Source organism: Diabrotica virgifera, chromosome 2, assembly GCF_917563875.1.
Source record: "Diabrotica virgifera virgifera chromosome 2, PGI_DIABVI_V3a".
NCBI lineage: Eukaryota > Metazoa > Arthropoda > Insecta > Coleoptera > Chrysomelidae > Diabrotica > Diabrotica virgifera.
In genome coordinates, this window is record NC_065444.1 from 201,410,320 (window position 1) to 201,425,592 (window position 15,273).

At 33.1% G+C, this 15,273-nt stretch overlaps 1 protein-coding gene across 2 annotated transcripts in view; it reads right to left on the reverse strand.

The window, feature by feature from the left end:
• Nucleotides 1-15,273, reverse strand: part of LOC126880353 (ionotropic receptor 40a) — an 85,696-nt gene that overhangs the window by 12,947 nt on the left and 57,476 nt on the right. Inside the window, exon 11 of one of the 2 annotated variants that reach the window (XM_050644164.1) lies at nt 12,025-12,125. The exons of the other annotated variant lie outside the window; for it this stretch is intronic. Coding sequence (XP_050500121.1) covers nt 12,025-12,125 — 101 coding nt within the window. The remainder of the gene's footprint in view (nt 1-12,024; nt 12,126-15,273) is intronic. 2 annotated transcript variants of the gene reach the window in all.

Sequence of the window (15,273 nt, forward strand, 5' to 3'; positions counted from 1 at the left end):
ATAAGGTTGGAGAGAGCACACAGCCTTGCCTTACTCCTGTACCAATACTTATTTGTTCTGTTAGCTTGCCTTCATGGACTATGCGTGCTGTGGACCCTTCGTAGAACAGTTTTATAATTCTGATATACTTGGGAGGCATTCCGTATTTCTCTAGCAATTTCCATATGGCTTTGCGATTTACACGATCAAACGCTTTCTCGAAGTCTATAAAGTTCACATATAGCTTACTCTGCCACTCTAATGATTGCTCTATAATCGTTCTCATCGTACAAATGTGGTCAATGCAGGATCTTCGTGCCCGGAATCCAGCTTGGTTTTCTCTTATAACTTTATCAAATTCCTTCTTCATTCTTTCAAGCATGATTCGGGTCATTATTTTGCTTGTTGTGCATAGCAGGGTGATCGGCCTCCAATTTTCACATTTGGATGTGTCGCCCTTATTAGGAATTTTTACTTGCGTCCATTCTCTGGGTAGCTCTTCGGTTCTCCAAATTTTATTTGAAAGTGTGTACAGTATAGAGGTGGACGTTTCGATGTCAGCGTTGATTAACTCAGCAGGGATATTGTCTATTTCGGCAGCGTTTCCTCTTTTTAATTGATTAATTGCATCTTTTATCTCTTCATGGGTGAATTCTTCGGAGTTCATGTTCATTGGTTGTCTGTTAGGTTCCTCTTCTATTTCGTTTATTATATTCTGTTCTTCATAAATTTCTTTAAAATATTCCATCCATCTAGTAAGAATTTGTTGTTCTGTTTTCAGTACGACACCATCTTTATCTTTTATTTTAGTGGTACCATTTCGGCTGGTTCTTGTCAAGGTTCTTGTGATGTCATACAATTTTTTTAGGTCATTTTCTCTTGCCGCATTTTCAGCTTCATTAATGAGTCCGTTGTGGTATGATCTTTTGTCATTTCTTGCGCTTCTTTTGACTTCTTTATTTTTTTCCCAGTATTTCTGTTCTAATCGTTGCTTCTCATCGTCGTCTTTCATTCCTAGTAACTTGACTTTAATTTTTTTACGTTCTTGTATCTTGTCCCATGTTGTTTTTGTCATCCAGGGTTTGTTACTGTTTTTCTTGTAGCCAACTGTTTCCACTGCCGTTTTCTTTATCGTCTCTTTGTACTTGTTCCAGAGTTCCTCAACAGTGGCTTCCTCTATGTCGCCGACCGTTCTCCAATTATTCTGCATTCGCTCTCTGAATTCATTCTGTACGTCATTTCCATCTCTGATCCAGTAAATATTGTATTTTTCTCTATTCGGCGTTCTCTTTGCTGCTGCTCGCAGCTTAACTGTAAATTTCGCTCTCACTAATACATGATCGGACCCTACATCTGTCCCTCTCATAGATCTTACATCCAGTAGTGATTTCCTCCATCGTCTATTTATTGTAATGTGGTCTATTTGGTTTTGCACTTCACCTCCTGGAGAAATCCACGTTATCTTGTGTATGCGCTTGTGTGGAAAGATACTTCCGCCAATCATTAAGTTGTTTTGGGCACAGAAGTCAGTAAACATTTCACCATTTTCATTTATTTCTTCTAACCCTTCCCTACCCATTACAAACTCTTTTCCCTCATTTTCTTCACCTATTTTGGCGTTCATATTCATATATATATCCGGGGTGTCATATCGGCTGACGCCGCATCCCCACACCTAACCGCCATCTATTTCTATCCTGGGCATCTTCCTCTTCCAAATCTCGGTGTTCCATGGCCTTCCTTATCGTGTCATTCCAGGATAGTCTTGGTCTTCCCCTTTTCTTCCTACCTGGGGGTTTCCATTTCAGGAGTTTCTTTGGCCATCGTTGGTCGTCCATTCTAAGTAAGTGACCGAACCATTTTAGGCTTCTTCTCTCGAGCCTGTCTACCGCTGTATCGTGTGCCTGCATCCTTCTTCTTATTTCTTCGTTACGTATTCTGTCCAATCGGGAGATTCGGGCGTTCATATTCCCCAGCACTATTAAGATATCACTTTTATTATTTGCCTCCATTCTATCATATACAGCTTGCAGTTGCTCGTAAAATTCTTCTTTCACTACCTGTTCTTTGTCGTTGTTGGGAGCATAAACATCTAGTATTGAGAGGTTGCGAAATCTTGTTTTAAACCTTGCTACTATAATCCTATTATATATGATGGGTATACCAACACAAGTGTTAAATTGTTTCTGGCTTCCGAAGGACTTCCTACAAAGAGTGAAGATATACGAAAAATTCTTCTAGATTTTAATGATGCTTATGGAATTGGTGCAGATGAGGTAGACGCTGATCTTGCTGCTTTTAGGTCTTTTCTAACTTCGGAAAGAATTATTCACCTGCAAAAATCAAGGGAATGCCACCAAAACTACTATTCCGCTGCCTCTCCAAGACGAAATTTTTAAACATCACGACGTGTTCTGAGGGACTAGAATCCTCAAATTATTTTAGTGATAACAATTTTAGCATGGTTCTGATTAATATTCGTTCTATAAGATATAAAACTGATGAATTATTTCTGTTTCTAGAGGAATTAGGGTTTCCACCGATAGTTGCGGTTACTGAGCACTGGCTTGAAGTCAACGAGCCTCTTTTTGTAGAAAAATATTCCACTATTGCTAGGTATGACCGTCCAAGTTCAGCTCATGGAGGCACCCTAATTCTTTCTATAAATAATGATTTTTCTCTGGTAACAAAATATGACTTTTTGTTAAGTGAAGCATTCTTTGAGTTTTCCTTAGTTTACAGTAAGAACCTTAATCTTTATATTATTTGCATTTATAGATCACCTGACTCTTCCGTGGAACTATTTTTTCAGAACCTGCTTAATTTGTTAGATGACCTGCCCCATAAAAGCAGAAAAATTTTATGCGGGGACTTCAACATTAATTATGCTTCTGCTTGTGCTACACAAATATCCCTGGTCAACATATTTGAATCATATGGTCTATCAATGCACATTGATTCTCCTACAAGGATTACAAAAACTTCATCTACCATAATTGATTATATTGTCCCAGATTTCTCACCCCTTGATGTCTGCGCTACAACTGTTAATGCGGGACTATCTGATCATGAAGCGGTTTATACGAAGTTTAACATCTTTAGCAAGTCCTCCTCGAAAACTCGACGTTTAGGCAGGATTTTTTCCGGTCGGAACTTTCGTAAATTCCAAAATTTATGCTTAACCTCTGAGTGGCACTTTCCTTCCATGGACGTCGATTATAATTTCAGTGATTTTTTGAATAAGCTGGTCTGTATCTTCAATAAAGCATTTCCTTTAATCACAATTAAGCAAAAACATCGCAAACCCTGGACTACCAAAGGTGTCCGCATATCAGCCAAAAACATGCGTTCACTACTGTATATCAAGAAATTTACTACCAACGTCTCTGTTACTGAATATATCACCAAGTACAGGGCAATCTATTTAAAACTTATAAAATCGGCTAAAAAATTGTATTATCAAAATCGTCTCAGAAGCTCCAAAAGTGTTGCAAAAGAAACTTGGTCCATAATAAACGATCTTCGAAATAAAACTCACACAGCTCAAACATTTTCCCTTCTATACCCACAAAATCTAAATGAATATTTTGTTAATGTGAGTAAAAATATAACATCAACTATTGTGTCACAACAAGATCCCATTTCCTATCTCCCTAATTCAGGAAAGGTTTCGAATTCATTCTTTATAAGACCGGTTGGTAAATCTGAACTGATCCAAACAATCAATAGTATCAAAAGCAAATCTTCCTGTAGTACCGATGGACTATCCATAAAAATTTTCTCAAATCTCCCAGACAATGTGTTGGGAGTCCTCATCTCTCTAATAAATGATTCTTTTGAGAAAGGTAAATTTCCAGAGTACCTAAAGACGGCCATCATTATTCCTCTTCATAAGGGTGGTGAAAAATCTATTGCCTGCAATTATAGACCTATTGCATTACTACCGGTACTCTCCAAAATTATTGAAAGACTCCTAAAAGCCCGACTTATGTCCTTTCTCGTTGATAACAAGATTTTATCACAAAATCAGTTTGGATTTTTAAATAATAAATGTACCACCGATGCCATGTTTTCTGTACTACACGAGGTTTATCAAGCATTAAACAATAATCTCCACACTGCCACTGTTTTTTGTGATTATGCCAAAGCTTTTGATTGTGTAAATCACGACATTTTGATAAAAAAACTAGATTTCTATGGAATTCGAGGTATTTCTTTGAACTGGTTTCAATCTTACTTGGAAAATAGGAAACAACTGGTTAGAGCAAATGATACAGATTCTAGTCTCAAAAATGTTGTATGTGGGGTACCGCAAGGTTCAGTATTGGGTCCTCTACTTTTTCTTATCTTTATTAATGACATCACTAGTTTAAAAATCGATGGAAAAGTTTTTCTTTTTGCTGACGATACCAGTATCACTTGGAGCAACTCAAATATCGCAACTATTCATGCTGCTATAACTTCTGATCTACTCACAATAAAATCCTGGTCAGATTCTAATTTACTCTCTTTTAACGTAGATAAAACAGTAGCATTACCCTATAAAGGAACTCTTCAACCCTTACCTCTTCATAACAGCCAGATCAGTATCGTTGATTCTGTAAAGTTTCTTGGTATTTTTTTAGATAACAACCTTAAATGGTCCCTTCATATCGATGTGTTAAGCAAGAAACTATCCTCAGCTTGCTTTGCAATAAGATCTGTCTCTAAGGAAATGGATTTAGCCTCTTCCAAAATAACATACTTTTCATTGTTCGAGTCCCATCTTCGATATGGTCTGCCTTTTTGGGGTTTTGGTACAGCTGCCCAATCCGATGTTATTTTTAAATTGCAAAAAAGAGCAATCAGATATCTGTTTGGCCTCAGAAGAACAACACATTGCAGAAGCTTCTTCAAAGATCACAGAATTCTAACATTACCTTCTTTATATATTTTAGAAACTGTTTGCTTAATTCGTAAACATCTACATGTTTTTCCAGAAAGACCTAGACATGACTATTCCACCAGAAATTCTACTTTTGACATCTATTTACCGATCCCGTCCAGTGAGTTAGTAAAGAAATCTATATTATATTCTGCAAAAAAACTATACAACCATCTCCCTCTACAACTTAAATCTGCAACATCTTTCCCCAAGTTCCGTAAAATGACTAAAGCCTATTTATCTGAAAGACCATATTATTCAATAGCAGAGTTTCTTAACCAATAACTAAGAAATTACAGTATTGTTATGTATAAGTAGAATCTTAATCTATATTTGAGTGTCATATGCAGCAGCATAACTTAATAAATTACTTATTAAATTTCTTAAGGTAGATTACGCAATTTGCAATTTTTTTAAATTTTGCAATAGATTGTTACTGATTTTTATTTGACTTTATTATGTTTTATTTATATTGACGATTTGTATAATTTTAGTAAATTGTATTTGTTATTGTTTTTATTTATGATTCTTGTAAGCTTTGTCTATAAAATTGTTAAATTTTTCATGACAATAAAGCATATTTCTATTCTAATCCTATCTGTCACACCCTCCCAATCTATCAATGCTCGTGCTGCGTTTTTTCCCAGCATTATGGCCACTCCGCCCTCATGTTTAGCAGTTTCCTGTGTATATCCCGAGAATAAGATTATTTTTCCATTTTGTAGTCTCGTTTTTCCACATCCTTTCCACCTTACCTCGCTTATTCCTAGGATTTCTATTTTGTTTTTGTCCATCTCAGCAGCTACCTGATTAGTTTTGCCGATCTCATACATAGTTCTTACATTCCAGCAGCCCATATATATAACCTTTCTCGTATCCATTTCCATAGCACTTGTCGTCATCATTTTATTCAGTCCAGTTCCGAGGCATCTTGACGATTCCATAACAAAATATTTTTTTTACACATACATATTCACACAGTCAATTGAGAAGTGTTACAAACATGATATTGACACACATCCTTTTCATAGATTTCAAGCAAGCATTTGACAGCCTAATAAGACCCGACTTAATAGAAGATATTAAGTAATTTATGAAAAACTTAGATATCCCAATGAAACTAATAAAGCTTACGAAAATAACAACAGAAGGATGACGGCATGAATAATAACAGATAACGGCATGTCCAAAAATATAGAAAACATAGCAACTTTATCTCTCTATCAAAGTTACTATGTCGGTTCGCTAAACTCGGACACAACTGGCTAGTGATTTTAGTAGGTAATTTTTTTGTTTTTGGCCAATTTACTAATAATTTGGTAATTACTAATTATTTAGTAATTATTAACTATTTAGTATCTAACTATTTTTTTGCCAATTTAACCAAATTGGCAAAATTCCTTACTAAAATCACTGGTCAGTTGTGTCTGAGTTTAGCGAACCGACTCTATTTAATGTTGATATAGAAGAACAATAAGAACTACCAAAAATAAAAGGTATCTACAATTAAAATCGACGTCGCAACTTGTGGCGTATGCTGACGACTTAGCATTAATTAGCAGAAATTTACAAAGTTTAAAGAAGAATTTACGAAGTTGTGCAAGAAAGCATCCAAGAGGGGTTTGGCAATAAATCAAATTAAAACAAAATAACTAATATGCTCATGGAAAAATACAGTTAATGTGACAAGCTTAAATATGGGAGAATATACACTTTAAATATCTTGGGGTCTCAGTTAATAAAACTAATGCTAGACTAGAAGCAGAGTAACTTTCTTAACCCGGGAATAGTCGCGCTCACTTCTGTAACGTGAATAGTCGCGTGATAGATTTAATCTTACAATACGAATTTACAACAAATTTTTATTTTATAGTATTTTATTTACTTGCTATGTTAGAAATATTATTTCTAACAATTATTAAAGCTAATTGGCTCTCCCCAAAGCCATAAATTCCACAAAAAGAAGAAGAAAGAAATACCTACGCATTACTACCTACATCCTTCCTCGAGTCACTTACGAAATATTTTCAAAATTGCAAAATTTTTCATCAAGTTATCGCGAAAAAGGATAAAATATGAGATTCTATCTAACAGCGCAATTACTCGCGGGTTAAAGATAAGAAGTTTAGAATGCTAAATAGTCCAAGGCGCATTTGTTTTGAGATAGACGTTGAGAGGTGACTCAATTTTTTTGCAGATATTGCTTGAAAATAACTCAAATAATAATATTTGAGTTATCCTCCCACTCAAAATGGTCCGGAACATTGTTTAAATAATCAAAATGTCAAAATATGAAGGAAAAATTCGATTTTTTTTATTGGTTTTTTGATTATAACTTTAAAACTATTCATTTATGAGAAAAGTTGTACTAGCATAAAAGTTGCATAGTTAAATTTCCTACAATATAGAATTGGTTAAAAATTTAAAAAATAGTCACCCTTGTTGCAAAATAGCAATAATTGCGAAAAAAAACCATACAAAAACAAGTATTCGCATTTTACATTTTTCAACCATTTATGCTACACTTAGGACCTTCATATTTTACCCAGAAAAACTTTATGATATAGTAAAACAACACTGTAAATTTCATTAAGATCGGTTTAATAGATTTTGCAAAATAAATTTTGCAATCCAGCTTTCGCAAAAATAAATCATTTTTTTTTTAATTTTGCAGGACTGAAAATAAAGCAGATAGCAAGTTGAATTTTTTTCCTTATAGAAGTGTACTGTATCTTTCATTTGAAATTTGCAAAATTAAAATCGATTAATTACAACTGCGTCAGAAAATTTTTTAATGAACATTAATTTTTGGTGCTACGCGCAGGACAGCGGTGTTCGAATCACACAAGTTAATTTCCACCAAAATTTCTTCCAATCTTTATCTAATATATTAATTTCTTACTCTATATTTTGTTGTATTTTAATATTTTAATTCCACAAAAATCAAACTAATTTTATTAATGTTTGTGAAATATTGTTTAAAGAATTTTTTTTTATTTTAGCTAATGCCTCGACAACTAATGGCCATTGGCATGGTAGGTCCGGTAATTTTGAACAGTTAGGTACCTAGTGTCATGTGTAGTGTGTGTGTTGAGTAAGTGTCTTGTTACTTTGCAAAGTCGACGTCATTGTCTTTGCAAAGGGTCGCTAATTGTATCCGAACGTCTGCGGTCCCTCCGGTGAGTACCGATCCCACAAGGACAGAAACTATATTCATTTATTAATTTATAATAAATGAAAAATTTCTGACCCTGGTGAGATTCGAACCCACAACCTTTCGGATTTTTTCGATCCAAAGGCAGGCGCTCTTACCACTGAGCCACGGAGGGGGTTGTTTAAAGAATTGCATATGTTTAAAAATAATAAACTTTTATTCTCTAAGTTAAAATATATGAACAAAGAAAGTTTTTGCTAAAAAAGTGTTATTTCAAAGGATAGAGTATGTGTTTTTATTTTGCAATAAACAAATTTATTTATTTATATCGAACTGTAATAAAAATTTAAATGTATCAATCATTATCAAAGGTTATTGGAATGCCCAAGCAGAGCAAGCTATCCGCTGTCCTGCGCGTAGCAATAATAATTAATGTTTATTTAAAAAAAATTCCTGACGCCGTGGTAGTTAATCGATTTTAGTTTTGTAAATTGCAAATGAAAGGTACAGTATTGTCGAAGCGAAGATCGGTGGAATATGCGCATTTTATCAATGAAATTCGATATTTTTAAGATATTCCAGAAGCCGCTATAGATAAAATGTTTTAACGACCTATTAATCATTCATAATTACTCAACGGATATTAGTACAGTTAAAATAATTAAGACGATAACCGGACAACATTGATTTAATGAGGAAAATTTAGTTTTTTTATTTTAATGACAAAAAAGCAAGCCCATTAGCAGAACCCAATTAAAAATTATTTTGCACATCATATTTGAAACATTATTTGGTTGAAAAATCTCATTTTTGTTGGCAAAAAAAATATATATTAATTTGTTTGGACTAAATTAACGTTGTGCTTATCAACAAAGGATATGTTAGTATCAACATTCGCACAGTGTTGCCAAACTGAATTTTGTTATTTTGGGTGTAAATTTTTTCCACGGATCTCCGAGGTTACTATACACTTCTCTTCTCTTCATGTGCCGTGCTCGATTATCGAACGTTGGCTATCAAATTGGCTATAGTAATTTTGTTAACGGCAGCTCGGAAAAGGGATGCAGAGGATCTGTTATACCATTCTCTCAGGTTTTTAAGCCATGACGTTCTTCTTCGACCTGGCCCTCTTCTTCCGTCTACCTTGCCTTGTATTATTAAATGGAGTATATTATATCTCTCTGGGTGTCGCATAACATGGCCAAAATATTCAAGTTTTCGAGTACACTTCTATAATAGGCTATTGATTATATTCAAAATAAGAGAGCTAAAAGGAACTACAACGTTAACAGGATTTTATTGTCTCATATTGTCAATATTTTTAAATATCTTATTATGACTTTTTTTCTTGTACATTTGGATATATACATTGTGAAATAAAAAAGCTTATTTCCTTTACTTTAAAATGGCGTATTACAAAAAATTCTAGGACTATTTTTAAACAAGATATCCGTAGAATATCCAAGAGGGTATCCGTAATTTGAAAAAAATTTTAAATTTTTTTTATTTTTTTCAAATAGAAGAATATAATTGCATATTATAACATAATTTTTAATTCCAAATAACTTTTCTTAATAACACTTTGCGATATTGTGAAACTAAAAGGTACTTTACTCTTGAGTGAAATTCATATTTTTTAACATACCTCGTACACTATTGATAAAATTTTATATCTGATGATTGCATCTTAGGTTTTAGACTATGCATAGCATTTTATAAAGAATAATTTTTTTTCATAAAGTTAATAATAAAAAAGTTTTCCATATGGTTCCAACTTAGTGGGACCTATTGCACGTGTATTATATGTCACATTTTAAAAAAGCATATTTTGTTTAAAAATAGTCCTAGAACTTTTTACATTATACTATTTTAAAGTAAAGAAAATAAGCTTTCTTTTTAATTGTACAATGTATATACCTAAATATACAAGAAAAAAAGTTATAATGGGAAATTTAAAAATAATCGAAAATATATCAAAAATCATTAAAAGTATAAAAGTTTGAGGAACCATATCTTGCTTAAAAATAGTCATACAGCCTTCTACAATAGACCATTTTAAAGTTAATTGACTTTTCTTCATATTAAATGTAACATTGCATATACCTAAATCTACGTAGAAAAAAGTTACAGAGCAATGTTCGAGAAGTAACAAGGAAAATGGGCCAAAATCACTGTGAGTGGCGAATTTTGAAAAATCATATTTTGGAAACAGTAAATCATAGAGACTTTTACAACTCGTCATTTTTAAGAAGAAGGATGGAAGTTTTTTTTTCTGTGAAGCAATGTCTATATCTATATCCACGTGAAAAAAAGTTATGGGGCAAACAACAAAATTGTTATCTTTCGTGTTTTTTTCTTGCTTTTCTTTTTAACATTATTTTTGTAAAAAAAAATATTTTTGACTTTAAAATGTGATGATTCGATAGTAATTTTAACCTGTAATAATTTTCCTGTAGACGTGTTTCTACCAAAAGTGCATAGAACTCACCCTAATTCGCCCTGTGCCTAGGGACTAATTCGCCCCTTTCTCAAAAACGCACCCATGTAAATGGTAGCACTCCGCGGTTTCTTCAAATTTAGACGTCCATTGACCATATGAGACAATAAAATCCCGTTAACGTTGTAGTTCCTTTCTACAATACATAATCAATAGCCTATAAGCAAAAAAAGCTATTTTTATGTAAATGCTTTATTTTCAGTCCTGTAACATTTTGAAAAAATGAATTTTTTTGCGAAAGCTGGATTGCAAAATTTATTTTGCAAAATCTATTGAACCGATCTTAATGAAATTTACAGTATTGTTTTACTGTATCATAAAGTTTTTCTGGGTAAAATATGAAGGTCCTAAGTGTAGCATAAATGGTTGAAAAACGTAAAATGCGAATACTTCTTTTTGTATGGTTTTTTCGTAATTATTGCTATTTTGCAACAAGGGTAACTACTTTTTAAATTTTTAACCAATTCTATATTGTAGGAAATTTAATTACGCAACTTTTATGTCAGTACAACTTTTCTCGGAAATGAATACTTTTAAAGTTATAATCAAAAAACGAAGAGAAAAATCGAGTTTTTCCTTCATTTTTTGACATTTTGATTATTTAAACAATGTTCCGGACCTTTTTGAGATGGAGGATAACTCAAATATTATTATTTGAGTTAGTTTTAAGCAATTTCTGCAAAAAAATTTGAGTCACCTCTCAACGTACAAATGTACTAATATTTTTACAGATGCGCCCTGGTCTAAAACTGATAATTTACAGAGCAGCAATTAGACCAGTAGTTAGTCACATTTGGTTCTGATATAATATGTCTGACAAAGAAAGACGATGACATATTGAGGATTCTAGAAAGAATAACCAGTCGGAGAATAGCAAGGCCACCAAATTTCAGAAACAGAAAGGAGAATCCAGAAGTAGTTATGAAGAAAATTATCAAATGGAAACTAGTAGATCCCGAGGAAGACCAAAAACGAGATGGGAGAACCAGATGATTGCACACCTTAAGAAGGTGGGAGTTGAAGATTGGATAACCATAAGCAAAAACAGGAACAACTGGAGAAATATTGTAGAAGACCCCAAGTCACACAACCAATTGTAAAACCAAAATGTTAGTGCGGACTGATTCCCTGTGACAAATGAATCGGAAGTGCCCAAAGAGGGCAGCAATCACTCCGATAGAAGTGTAGATGCCATGGTGGAGTAAATAAGAAACTAAAAATTAAAATGAAAAATAAATTTATGATTACAGTCGAACCCGCTTATTATAATGCCGGTTATAGGAATATCCTGGTTTAAGGAATAGAAAGTTGAGGTCCCGAAACATTTGTACCTACTAGCCACCAATGATCGGTTATTGGAATATCCCAGTTTTAGGAATAATTTTGCTTGGCACGAAGGCTATTCCAATAAGAGGGTTTGACAGCATCATATTCTTAATAATATAGTTCTGTATTTAAAAAATTTCTCACCTCCAAAAATCCATGGGATGAACTATGTTTTTCTACGTACAGTTTGTAGCCTCTAGACGTCATCGCGTGTTCTAATTGATACAGATTGTGAATAGCTTTTTCTAAAATATCCAGAATAGGTATACTATTAACACTTGCTATTATTTATTTATAAAAAGAGTTGGAAATACAAAGAACAAAACAGCAGAAGGCCCCGGCGGCATACCAAATGAATTGATAAAAAACGGATCGGAAAAGATGACACTCAAAATGTTTGAAATAGCACTGAACGGAGAAAATTTACTGTATGGAAAAACCAAAAAGAAAACATTAGAAATGCCTACATATTAGAGGTGAAAATCGGAGAAGACCAGGCAGGGTTCACAGTGGGGAAAGCATGCTTAGATCACATTTACACGGTCGAACCATTAATAGTCCAGAAAGCCACTGCGCATCCCCTAGGAAAAATATTCCGATTCGGATTTTTTGCACAATCTTACTCAAAAAGGACCTCTTTTAACAAATTTGCATGTTGCCAGGACCAAAAGTGTGTCAAAAATTTTTTTAAACGTTTTTTTTTGTTTTTTTCCTAAAATTATTTTTTTTTGAATGGAACAAAGTTGTTTTAGGTTTTTTGGATCATTCCAAACAGAAAAGGTCTTTAGTGACCTTTCTCTGATAGCTTTTGACATATAAGCGATTAGAAATTGAAAAATTGCGAAATCGGCCATTTTTAACCCTCAAAAACTATGTGAAAAACTGAAAATTTGAATGTTGCCAAGATAGGTAGATATTCTTTAAACGTCGATTGATGAAATCCCGAAGAGTTTTTTGCAATACAATATTTAAAACTCCTTTGTTTTTTAATTGCTAATCAAGCGTGCGCGAAACTATTTTCCACCGTTGCATATGTTAACGTCCAACGTTACATACAGTATGGTGCAAATGAAAGGAATAAATTCGTTATTTCGGAAACCGGCGACTTTAAGGAAAAATCCCGAAACAGGTCGATTTGTATTTTTAAGTTATGATATTGTGGCATATATGGACGTGATGACGTAATCGATGATTTTTTTAATGAGAATAGGGGTCGTGTGCTAGCCCATTTCCAAATTCTTCAATTCTCTATTAAGTAATATAAACATTCACATAATTATTTATACAGGGTGTCCAAAAAATTTTTATTAAATTAAATTATTTGACAAAAAAAGAAGAATGTATGTTATTTATTTAATTCAAAATACATTTTACTGCTTTCACAAATCAGAAAACAAAGTTTATTTCACAAATAAACATTGCCTTTCGCTTAAATTAAATGTTCAAACTTCCAAGAGGCAGGTGGCTGGCGGGAACTGGCTTGAACATTGAATTTAATCGAAAAGCAATGTTTATTTGTGAAATAAACTTTGTTTTCTTTGACAAGTCTCATTTACCAGCCAACATTGGAGATAATTAGACTATACCGATTTCAGATGATGATAAAGGAGAGGAGATATTAGAAACATTGGAGATATTCTTAAGATCCATGACGAAGGTTTGTACAAAGTTGGCATCAAACAGGGAGTGATTAAATTAAAATCCTAAATGCCGCCAAAGAACTCCATGAAAAAAACTATTTTCTTATGTATAATTATTGCTTTTATAAAAAGCACTTATTATTTCTTATAATATGATTTTATTGCCAATTATCCATTATTTTGAACGACTAATCATTATCGTTTTAACAAAATTTATTTTATTTTTAAATTAGAGAGTATTTTATTGAGTTTATTTATTTTTAGTTTGTAGGCATACTACATAGAATGTTTATTTATGCTGGTATATATAGTTTATTCTGGAGTGTGCGTATTGTATGTCACGCACGCTTGATTAGCAATTAAAAAACAAAGGAGTTTTGAATATTGTATTGCAAAAAACTCTTCGAGATTTCATCAATTGATGTTTAAAGAATATCTACCTACCTTGGCAACATTCAAATTTTCAGTTTTTCACATAGTTTTTGAGGGTTAAAAATGGCCGATTTCGCAATTTTTCAATTTTTAATCGCTTATATGTCAAAAATTGGTTTCTGGACTATAATAAAAAAAAGGATGGGTAAAAATAGATACGTCCATCTAGCTTTTGTAGATACTAAGAAGGCCTATAACCCGATACCTGTCAAGCTATGGGAAACAATGGAAGACATCGAAGTTCCACGAATATTAACAAAAGCAGTAAAAACACTACAAGAATAACAAAGTAGCTATCAAAATGGACAATACAATATTTAGTCCATGTAAGACGACCGACAAAGGGACTATTACAGAGCTGCTCCGTATCCCCTATCCTATTCAAAATATTCCTGAAACCATGGAAAAGAAAGTAAGAAGGAATGGGTATATCAGTAAGAAGCGAATACCTACATACCGTAAGTTTTGCTGATGACCAAATAGTGATTGCACAAGACGAAGATGACCTCAGTTTTATGTTGAGAAAACTGGAACAGGAATATACAAAGAAAGGGATGGAAATAAACCTAAAGAAAACTGATTACTTAACGGAGAAAACAGAAATAAAACAGCTGGAAATAGACGAAGGTAAACAAATCAAAGGAAGAGACAAGTAAAAGTGTTTAGGTGTCATAATATCAAAGTAAATGCATACGAAAAGTGAACCCGGTACTGTGGGATACGAACATCAGTAAAAAACAAAAATAAAAATATAAAACACCTTGATAATAAGTATCCTCACTTATGGGTGTTAAAATTGTACAATAAATAAGGAAACCAAAAACAAAATAAGAGTAACAGAGATGGATTTTCTGAGAAGCTGCAGAGTAACAAGAAGAGATGGAACAAATAACATAGAGATTAAGAAAAAATGAAAATGGAGTCAGATATAATTAGGGTTACCATACGTCCGGATTTCGTCCGGACAGTCCGGATTTCAAAGACATATCCGGATATGAGAAATGTCCGGATTTTTTTCTTTACTAAAAAAAATGGAAAATACTAGGCCCAACGGTGGAAAATTTCATTATGCGCAGCACCTTAGATCTAAAGTATGTTAAAACCAGTGATGTGGGAGGGAGGGGATGTCACATGAGGTGAATAGAAGTAGATGGGATCGCTTTCTGGGGAAGGCAATATGGCGGAACAACTTTTTGGTAGTATATTCTGTTCCATATAAAGTATATAATTATAAAATTATATTATATTATATAAATATATATAATTATTAGTTTTAATAATTAATTAATAACACATATTCCATGTACAACATATTAAAACC